This window comes from Solanum pennellii, chromosome 6 (genome assembly GCF_001406875.1).
Source record: "Solanum pennellii chromosome 6, SPENNV200".
Classification (NCBI taxonomy): Eukaryota; Viridiplantae; Streptophyta; class Magnoliopsida; order Solanales; family Solanaceae; genus Solanum; species Solanum pennellii.
In genome coordinates, this window is record NC_028642.1 from 56,388,876 (window position 1) to 56,399,840 (window position 10,965).

The 10,965-nt window shown below is 34.8% G+C and overlaps 3 protein-coding genes across 3 annotated transcripts in view; 2 read left to right on the plus strand and 1 right to left on the minus strand.

The window, feature by feature from the left end:
- Positions 1 to 884, plus strand: part of LOC107023449 (E3 ubiquitin-protein ligase RHF2A-like) — a 5,317-nt gene extending 4,433 nt beyond the window's left edge. The window contains exon 9 of the mRNA XM_015224143.2: positions 610 to 884. The gene's annotated coding sequence lies outside the window, so the exon portion shown is untranslated. The remainder of the gene's footprint in view (positions 1 to 609) is intronic.
- Positions 885 to 1,267: 383 nt separating this feature from the next.
- Positions 1,268 to 5,047, minus strand: LOC107023450 (succinate dehydrogenase subunit 6, mitochondrial-like). The gene is made up of 3 exons (XM_015224144.2): positions 4,772 to 5,047; positions 2,647 to 2,749; positions 1,268 to 1,647 (listed from the first exon to the last, which is right to left on the minus strand). The coding sequence occupies exons 1-3, from the start codon at positions 4,961 to 4,963 to the stop codon at positions 1,496 to 1,498; spliced, it is 447 nt and encodes a 148-aa protein (XP_015079630.1). The 5' UTR covers positions 4,964 to 5,047; the 3' UTR covers positions 1,268 to 1,495.
- Positions 5,048 to 7,310: 2,263 nt separating this feature from the next.
- Positions 7,311 to 10,526, plus strand: LOC107021454 (protein STRICTOSIDINE SYNTHASE-LIKE 3-like). Its single transcript, XM_015222122.2, has 4 exons — positions 7,311 to 7,776; positions 8,987 to 9,262; positions 9,722 to 9,889; positions 10,016 to 10,526. The coding sequence occupies exons 1-4, from the start codon at positions 7,448 to 7,450 to the stop codon at positions 10,416 to 10,418; spliced, it is 1,176 nt and encodes a 391-aa protein (XP_015077608.1). The 5' UTR covers positions 7,311 to 7,447; the 3' UTR covers positions 10,419 to 10,526.
- Positions 10,527 to 10,965: the final 439 nt, after the last annotated feature.

Here is a 10,965-nt window from a genome sequence, read left to right on the forward strand (position 1 = left end):
CCCCCCCCCCCCCCCTCCCCCAAAAAAAAAATGAAGAAAGAGATGGAGAGAGATCCAAGACAAAAGTGGAACTGTATGAGGAAAAAAGATGGTTTATCCGAGAATACTACATTGTGATGGTTTTTGTCGTCTCCAATGAGGTTGGCTCTTGCACCCTAGTGCTTCTGGATTTGATGGTAGTAGCTACCTATTGTATTTCAAGTGCATACTGATTAGAGAGACAGAAAAGCCTTGTTGTGTCGAAGCAAGTTGATATAGTAGACAATTGAGCTCATTGACAACCCTTAGTTGTTACTTTACCTCTGCCGCTTCTTGGAATAGCACATGACTAAAACCATATCTCTATTGTGAGATTTATATTTTCGTCAATGTGGACAAAAAGAAACCATAGCAGTGCGGAATGATCCTTTTTGTATAAATTCCCCCACTTTCTTGTTCTTCTTCCTCCTTTTATACCCCCTCTGTCTCTCTCTCTTGGGTGCTTGGAAGAATTGTGTCTAGGCCCAAGATTTTCTGCACTTCTCCTGCCTTGTATTGTACTTTCTCGTTATCTTCTTCTTTTCGTCAATGCAGTTATCTATCATTACAATAAATGCCTTCCTCCTGCAGGTGGATACTCCTGTCAACCAACATCAGTAATATATGACTGCATTTTATTGGATCTGTGGTGAACGCTAGTACGTTGAAGTTCATCACTGAATGTAGCCTGCTTCAATAAAATAGGAATATGGATCCCATCACTTGGTCCAAGCCGTATATATGTATGAAATGATAATATAGATGTAAATTGTCCTGTTCTGGATAGTACTGATTAAATATAACTGTTTTCTTTAGATTTTACAAGAACCCTCCTTTATAATCTTCCTTAAAAATTCTTAGATTAATTTTTTTCTTGGGATCTAGTTACATTGCACATTCACTTTCAACACAAGCCTCAATCTTGAGTAATGTTGAATGTGTACATAGAAGATTAATCATTTTTTAGGTGCCTTTATTTCTGTTATGTTTAGTTTTATGAATTTTTATCATATATAGAGCCTTCCTAGCGTTATGGGTACTAGAACTAATAAAAACTTAAAACTAGGTTCATTCATTTTTCCAGCTAAATGTAAAAGTTGGTGACGACTTTAATCTCTTCTCTGTTGTTTTGAAGCGCAAGATGTATATATGTATTGACTGCAATGACAGATGTATAGTACAACCAACGTGCTTACTTGGTTGTTGCATCGCGTAAGCATGCTCATAGTTGAGCAAACATAGACAACACTTGCTCAGACGCTTAGATTTTGAGTAGGAAAGAAATGAACTCCAAACTTCGTACACACATTGATCAGAAAACTGCCAGAATCTACATTTCTTAACGATTCAGTACGGAAAGATAAAGTCGATCCTCTCGAACACTCTGATTGATTCTTATTCCTGAAAGAAGTTCATTGACATTTAACACCAAAACCAAACTTCAAACTGTCCTTCAACGGGGGATAAGATATGAGAATTACTGTCCTTCAACCTTGTTCTGCCACCATTCCATGAATTTAACCTGAGCAGCCATGGTGTCAAGCCTGTATAGCTGCAGCCAGTGATTAGCAACTTCCTGTCCAAATGTCCAGCCAAAGACAGCGCCAGCTCCAAGAGATAGTGCAGTACCTACCGAATGTGGAACATCAATAAACAACAAAGTCAATCATCTTAAAAATTTTAATCACTCCAATGATTCTCCCAGACAAAAAGTTTAATACACTAAAATGGTAAAACCCATTCTGTTTTGTGTTTCTCCAATCTCCACAAAACTTAGGGTGAAGTCTGATGTATGTTTAAGTACAAATAAGTTGCAGAGACATCACACCAGTTTTTTCAAGGCACTGAAAGTATAGAACCTGAACTGTATTAATTTTGACCAAAAAGGATCATGATGATCAAAATTAGTCTAAATACTACATATATTTTCCTAAAAAATGAAATTGTGTGACTGGTCTATGCAAGATTTTTTACTTACTTAAGGCCGACCATGTTTGAACTTTGTTCATGAGGAAGATAAGGGGAATGCAATCTATCCTTACAGTTTTTAATCTGAATATGGGTAAAGATGAGCAAAGAAATCAAAAAGTTGCCACATCAGTGAAACATATTTAAACTTTAACTGTAAAAGAACATAGAACAAATTCGACGATGGCAACAGTCAATTTTAGCCCACAAGTATGCAGTCAGAGGTAGTCAAGGACAGAGCAAGAGAATCATCACGTGTAAAGGTTTTCTTATGGAGGACACACTTAGGGAAGATGATGATATGAGATCTAATATGAAACTTTCATTCCTTTGATTGGTGGAATCTAACATAGAACTTAACACGTCAAATATTCTTTGACTCGAACATTTCGATATGAACACTTAACAGTCAAACATATACGACACCTAGAAAATACTTAACCTATTTGCAAAGACATTGATAATCATGTGGCAAAAACTTCTCGTAGAATCAGATTTACCAAAACATTTATGAATGAAGTTACAATCTAAGGTAACTAACTACTGAAGCCTCTGATTCTTAAAAGACCTTTAATGCACAAACATTGGGCAATGAATTAGTAGTAATATTATGACAGCAACGTGGGTGGGGGGTGGAGTGGGGATTTAAGTTCTACATACCATGCAAACTCCTGGAATACTTCCAAGTAACACCTGCAGTTGAAACAGCTCCAATAATGCCTCCTACAGCACTAATCTTTACTGCTTCCCTAGCAGTCCTCAGCTGGAAAAAAAATAGAACATCAGCTTGAATTGGCAAAAAAATAGAGAAATGGTTTCTGAGAAACAGTAGGAATATCAGAGGAGAAAAACACAAAAATATGGAACTTCTTATCATCTGGTGTCACCAATATATCCCACACCCTCCTGTACACAATAACAGACTGACCAATAACAATAACAGTTTCAGGCACAAGAGAGACAACAAATGAATTTCATTTCAAGTAGTGGTAATACATCAATACTAGTTTGAAAACCGTGTCCACCAGCTCAAATGGAGACATAAAGATGAACGAGGTTAAAGCAGATAAGCTGAGGTTGGGGATAACTTCTATTATTATTTCTTTGGAGGTACTGGTGTGTGAAGGGGAGGAGGAGAATCAACAGAAATTGGGGATGATCCCCAGAAGCATAATAGTAGAAATATTAAGAAGCTAGTTTCCATTTGTATGCCTACTTCTTTTTCTCATTCCTCCTCTCCCTGACTTCTCTCTTAGACTATTCAGAATAAGGAAAAAGGAGACAAACAAAGAACAGTTTCAAAACTCTTCTCCTTATTGTTTTGCATGGATGGAAGAAGTGAAAAGAAAAGGAAACGAAGGAAGTTACCTCAACAGCCTAAAACTATATTTGAACAAGATAGATATAGATAAGACTTTATGTTTACAAACGACAACAACATACCTAGTGTAGCCCCACACAAGTGGGGTCTGGGAGCGTGTATGCAGCAATAACATTATGTTTCTCAAACTAAAGCATAAAGAATGTCGCTATTAACCTTTTTACTGATTAGTATAAGTGTATTTATTTACTGCATATGCTCAAAATGACTAGAAGGAAACATGGAAAGAGCCTGATAATGTATGCCCATAGCTGGTCTATTTTCCTATCTACCCAGCTTACAAATTTGGAGCATCAGCAAAAAATAGCACATCCTTGTGTGAGCTTGCATGCTCAGTGGTGCAGGTATGTGGACTTATATTTATTCTGAAAGAGATAGACAGGGCAAGAGTGATGGTGTCTTAAAGCAAGGGGAACTGTCTCTCTTTCTGAAGAAATATAAGCCAACAGCTCCTCGGGAGCAGGGTCCTCATAGTGGCATAAGACAAGACTTTTTGAGAGAGAAGATGATTGACTGTTAAATAAGAAGAAGACGAAGAAGAGAATGACAGAAAATCATGGCAATAGAAAAAAAAATAGGAAGACAGTGAACGGAGAATCATTTTACCGGCAGAAATCTATATCTATATTTTCCGACCAAAGCCTTTCTACTCGCACTCAATTTATCATGGGAACACCATCTGCCGTTTGAGCGTTAATGGTTTTGTACACAAATATTTGACAACTTAAGGTGTTCAATAGGTCACAGCTAGAGTTCATGTGTCTAAATGAAAAATAGTGTCAAGTATAAAGGGGCCGTGAATGTACTTGGACCCGGGAGAATCTACTCCGGGTACAAATTCGCTAACTATTAAGACAACCTAGATGACCGCAAGAAAAAGAAACGAAATTTCCAAATCAATTTTTGGCGATTAAGAACGCAACAAAGCCAAGAGATTTTCCAGGACACCACTCAATTCAAGAGTATCTCTGATAAGATTACCTAAGCTAACTTCCGTTAGCACTATGAATAAATGCATTTCAGAGTTCAAATTTACCACAAAGTGCACGTCAGCGGTGAATCAATAAGCCAAATCCCAGAGAAAGAATAAAGAATATAATCACTCAATCAATCTAGAGAACCAAATTGTATATTCAAAGCTGAATTAAACACCCAAACTAGTTAAAATCACAAAATCACCCAACCAATCCAAATTGAGATATACCCACGAAAAAAAAACGCACAAAAATAGTCTCAATCGAAAATCTAACAGCATAAGCAAATCAACCAAAGGTATGGATCAACAGAGACGAATCAAAGAGGACCCATATGGGTAAACGCCTAAATATATGTAAAAACACACCAAATCAAATGAAAAGTAAGCATATGAGATAAGATTTGAACGGGAAAAAAGAAGGGAAATACAGTGGGTCCGTGAAGTGGATCAGAAGCAATGAACTCCTCAACATCAGAATCAGACCAAGAGGGGAGTGGCTTGTCGCGCTTAATGAACCTTGAATAGTTGTCCAAAAAGGAAAATCTCTCGCCCCAAAACTCCTTGTATCCTTCCCAATATCTCCTTAGAAAGGACTGAGATGATGATGAATCCTCAGCCATTGTTAATCGATTTTAGAGCTCTTCTTCTTCTTCTCAAAAAGTGGTCCTTCTAGAATTATTCCTAGGTTGGTGTGATGAATGATGATACACTGATGTTGATTGTTCTTCCATTTCGCCGAACCCGACCCGACCTGACCCTACCCGACCCGTATATTAACACGTGGATTAGGGCCGCCGGGTCTGGGTCGGACTAGAGTGTGATTTTCCGCAATTTATGATCTCATTTTTTTCTGCTACATAGATTCCAAAAGAAGAACTATTTTCTTTTAGGTTAAACTACCTAATTAAACATAGATATATACTATATGTCTATAACTATTATAATTTAAATCTATACTTTCAAATAACTACTTATTATCCCATTAATAATTGTATATCAAATTTAAAGTGAGTTACATCCCTATTTAAAATGACTCTATAATAGAGTCACTAATTACCTACCCATCTAATTCTCTACAATTAATGCTTTCACTATACTCTTCATATATAGCAAATACAAATTTTATGTGTGTATGATATAACAAAATTTACATAATTGCGTTCCATGGCAAACATAAATATGTATAATTCGCTATACATATGCAAAAAGAAAACAGTTGTTTACAAATCAATTTTATAATTTGTGCATGTATAAATGAAAAGAGAATAAGACAAGAAAATTGGGTTGGAGAATATTTGTATTGTATAATTATAAGTGTATAGGACGAAGATATATGTATTTGCAAGTTATATACAATTTTCTCTCGCTTTATACAAACAGAAACACAATTTTTACATTTTGTTTCTGTTTGTATAAGCGATAGAGGCGAGGACGGCGAGCGAGATCCGGGAGAGCGGAGAGAGGGGAACGAAAATATATGTATAGATACAATTTTTTCTCACTTTATACAAAAACATATTTTATACACTTGTGTTTGTATAAAACTGAAAGGGAGCGAGCGAGAGAGAGAGAGTGGCGAGCGAGAGTTGAGGGAGAGAGGTGACTGACAAATAGTTTGCTACAGGGTACAATTAAATTAAAGTGTGGTTGTAACATTCAATTTGATTTATTAATTTGTCATTGTATACAATTTTCCCATACTTCCAAATAACTACTTATTATCCTATTATCTAATAATTGTATATCAAATTTAAAGTGAGATACATCTCTCTTTAAAATTAATCTAAAATAGAGTCATTAATTGCTTACCCATTTAATTTTCTCTATAATTAATGCTTTCACTCCTAATTAGCTTTGTCTTTCCTAACGATTTTGATGGCTGTACAAGAAGAAACGCCAGAAAGACCAGAGAAAAGGTGAATGTATTCATTAAAAAGTATGATATGTTTACTTCTCATTCCCTTTTTTACTTCTATGGATCACCTTGTTTTGTAGAGTATGCTCCTTATTAATAGGTCTCATTGAAAATTATAAGGTTCTTGTTTGTTACGTCTCATAAGAAATTTTTTTAGATAGCTCTCAATTTATCTGCGACAATGATATGTCTAGAATTTGAGAAAAATAATATGAAGGTCATTGAGAATATATTTTTGACTTTCACCCAACAATGATAATCAAATGAAATTGAGTAAAATATAATCAATTGATTAACGTGGCATGACGGAGAAACTTAAGCCAAGTCTCGTACAGGAGAAGACTAAGGTGGCTACAACGTTAAGGAAGTCAGAGATGGGAGCGGTTTCACTACCGCTGAAAATAAATATTTTTTCAAATCAAATACATAGAAAACTAGTTTAGATACACAAAATAACAACTCAAACAAATATGATTATTAAGTATATATGTATTTATGTTCTTCTCTCTCTCTCTTTATATATATATATATATATATGGTATGAATTATGATAGAATTGGTAATATTACAAAATATTAAAAAAAGTAATTGAATTTGTAAGATCCTGAAATTTATGTAGTTTATCCTTTCTTTTTTTTTTTTTAGTTGCTAAAAATTTATTTTAGATGTTTAATTACACAAGTGTCTCGAACTTACTAGCAAGTAAAAGTTTGATTAATAATAACTATATGAGTTCATGTAAAATTAAAAATTATTTTTTTCCTAATTTATATGATAGAATAATTGAAATTTTGAGAATCTATTAGACTATTATTTTGTCTCTGACATTCAAAAATTAAACTAATCTTTTTTCATAATTATATTTTTTTAACAATATTTACAATTATCATGACTTATTATTTTTAAATATATAAATTCATTTCCTTTTTTTTTTTAATTATAATAATTAATAGTATTGATCAAAACTCACGTACATGAAAGCGGCAGTAGCGGGAACAGTTACTACTAGTATTAACACTTCACTCTCATGAAAACGAAACCCCACACAGTATTCAAAAATCCATAAAGTCGTTTGGTGGCTAAATTTATTACACTAAATCATAAATCACCCTTTCAAAATTCATACCCATAACTCATCTCAAAATCTTTCACTCACAAAATTCAAATACACCAACTATTTTTTCCGGCAATGAGGCCGGCGGGAGTATTTGCCGGAGTATTTCTTTTGTTGGCACTGTACTGTGGGTTTGACCCTTTTAAACACAGTGCAATTTCTGAAATCAAAGACTTTAAAGCTTACAGAGTTGATCCACCAGCTTGGTCTGAAATCCCAGTTGAAAAGGATACCCAGAACTTGCTTCAGAAATCGGAAATCAAGTTTTTGAATCAGATTCAGGGCCCGGAAAGTATCGCATTTGACCCGAAAGGTCATGGGCCTTATACAGGAATAGCTGATGGGAGAATTGTGTTGTGGGATGGAGAGAAATGGACTGATTTCGCATATACCTCTGCTAATAGGTGAGTCTGTTCGTTGTTTTCCTCTGTTTTAATTTGTTTATCCGATTTTGACTTTGTACGAGACTAAAATACTGTTGAATCTTGTGATGTTAAACATGACAGTGAAAAATTGAATTGAAAGAATTGTTAAAAAATTCTTTTTAAAACAACTTAAAAAAGAGTAAATAAACAAACTGAAATGGAGGGAGTAGTAATTTTTATGTCTATTTTATGGGTGCTGTAGAAATGTGTTAATTTCTGTGAAAACAGTATGATACTTTAACATGCAGATGCTATTTTATTTTGATTTTAGTATAATTGTGGGTGTTTATGATTCCATTTTTTTTTAAATTGCTTTTTTGATTCACGTTAGCTTAGTACTTGGTTTAATGACTTCTAAAGCATGATTTCATGCCTTGTTACAATGATAATCTTTGTTCGCTATGCCCTTTTGATGAAAGAAGACTGTAACGGTGAGATATGCTTGCATTTCGCTCTTAATTTGTATCGTTGCTCCTAATTATTATGATTTCCACAAGCTGCTGGAATCCAAGCCTCTACGTAATTGATATTCTATAACTAAGTCACATAAAGCGCGATCTTTGTTATATGACGCTAGACTATTTAAGCACTGGAATCAGATGGGAGTCAATCTCATTCTAAGAAACTTTCTTACTTTGGTCAATTCAGGATAGCATGAGAGCACGTGAGGAAATGATCTTAAGTTTATAATAAGAGAATCTGAATTGCTAATAAAATGTCTTGGTTTTCTTAGCTATCTGGCTTTGAGTTGTCAGGAAAGACGAAAGGACCATAAGTTCCTGCTCCACATAGGGAGTTAATATTTAGTCTTTTCAATCCTAATTTGACAATAGACCTGTGTCAGGGGAATGGCTATTGTTTCCTTTATCTTATCGTTTAATCTGACTTAAGTTCTATGATCCTAGTATATTCTGAACTTCTAATTATTTAACTGGAATTGTAATTGTGATATGTTAATGATTGTCGACCTTGCATGCTAATATGTAAGGCTGTTAAGCTGATCTGGTTAAATCAAATTTTAACCTGTCATTACTTCTCTTGCTCTTGATGAAATTATCTTCTATAACTGTGCTGCATAGTCTTCGTATAAAGTCTCAACATGCTTTTTAAATCTTCTCTTTTAGATGATTTAAGTTGCAGGTCTACTTTCTCCGATTTTCTAATGCATTCTGGTGATCTGAATTTTCAGGTCTGGCCTTTGTGACCCAAAACCATCACCCCTGAGCTATTTAGAAAATGAACACATCTGTGGTAGGCCTTTGGGATTACGGTTTGATAAAAAAACAGGTGACTTGTATATTGCAGATGCGTATTTTGGGTTGATGAAAGTAGGGCCTGAAGGGGGACTAGCAGAAACATTGACTACTGAGGCTGAAGGAGTGCCTCTCTTATTCACAAATGACCTTGACGTTGATGATGAAGGAAATGTCTATTTTACAGATAGCAGCACCAAGTACCAACGAAGGTAATTGTGACTTTACTGTTTCTTCGTTTTTATGTAGATCTCTTGATATATTTAACATGATTTGAGAATGAAGATTCCATTTCACTATAAGTTCTGATTAATGCCAAATGGGAGACAGAGGGCTCCCTGTCTTTAGCGGGGAGAAAACTGGTTTCTTTTAAAAAACAATGCATATAGGACAGAAAAAGGAGAGTTAATGCCTAAATCTGATAACATATGGTGAATAGATGATCATCGAGAAGCTTAGATTTTAACGTGGTTACATGGTTGCACCTAACTTTGCTAACATTTCTTCTGTTCAATTAATACCCAACTCTGCTAACATATAGTGAAGATGTTTATATCGGATTTGCAATTCCATATATAAGCATTTATTTCAGGTTTTAATACAACATGGTTCAAGTGTCATGCGCGTTTCTTCTTTAATTAGAATATTAATACCCACCCCATCTTGCACAGGAACTATATGCTGCTGGTTTACTCAGCAGAAGATAGTGGGAGGGTCCTGAAGTACAATCCTAATACTAAACAAACCACTGTTCTTGTTCGGAATCTCCAATTCCCAAACGGTCTGTCACTAAGCAAGGACGGTTCCTTCTTTGTATTCTGTGAAGGTGCCAAGGGAAGGTACGTTTCTCGACCTATGGATTAGCATGTTTACAGTATTAAATAGATATACAAGGATCCTGTTTCTAACTTCACCTTAAAAGTTAAGGTATCAACATATAATGGAATGATGTGTTTCTCTTATAGATTACAGAAGTACTGGTTGAAAGGCGAGAAAGCGGGGACCTTTGAGGTGATGGCAGTCCTCCCAGGATATCCTGATAATGTCAGCGCAAATGAGAGAGGTGAATTTTGGGTAGCAATCCACTGTCGCCGTACCATTTACAGCTATATAAATTCCATATACCCACAACTTCGTCTATTCTTGCTGAAGCTTCCTATCCCTGTAAAGCTCCGCGCCCTCTTGCACCTTGGAGGCAAGCTACCCGCTATTGTTGTGAAGTATAGCCCTGAAGGTAAGTTGTTACGAATATTGGAAGACGAAGAAGGGAAAGTAGTTAGAGCTGTAAGTGATGTTGAGGAGAAAGATGGGAAGCTTTGGATGGGAAGTGTGTTGATGCCTTTCATTGCTGTTTACCAACTAGAATGAGTTAAAACACTTAATTTTTCAACAAACTCTCTACTTAGTTCCTTACGGTTTTTTTGTAGCATCTAATTTATGAGAATAATTCAATAAAACACTCTTTTTAGTTCCCTATTGTTTTGAAGTCTAAAATGTTTCTTCATTTTTTTCTAAAACTCTTGTAAAATGTATTTTAAATATGTTTTCATACAGAAATTTGAGCACTGTTGACAAAATATTGCTCAATTCTTGCATTGTTTGGATACTTGATAAATGCGAATGTACACGCGGTAGAAAAAATACGTCAAATCCTTTTAAATATGGTATGCTACTGGAAATCAAAGGCCCGAGCCCATTTAATGGCTTGTTTGGTCAAATTTTTGAAAAGCTAAAAGTTTTTTTGAAAAAAAAAGAAATGTTTTTATAGAGTCAAAATATTTGATCAAACATTTAGGGAAAAAAATGGTTTTGACTTGTATAGAAATACTTTTTTTCAAACACAAATTGTTATTTTAATATTTTGATAAAATGATATTCGAATTAATTAATCGAACACAAATTAAATTAGTGCACA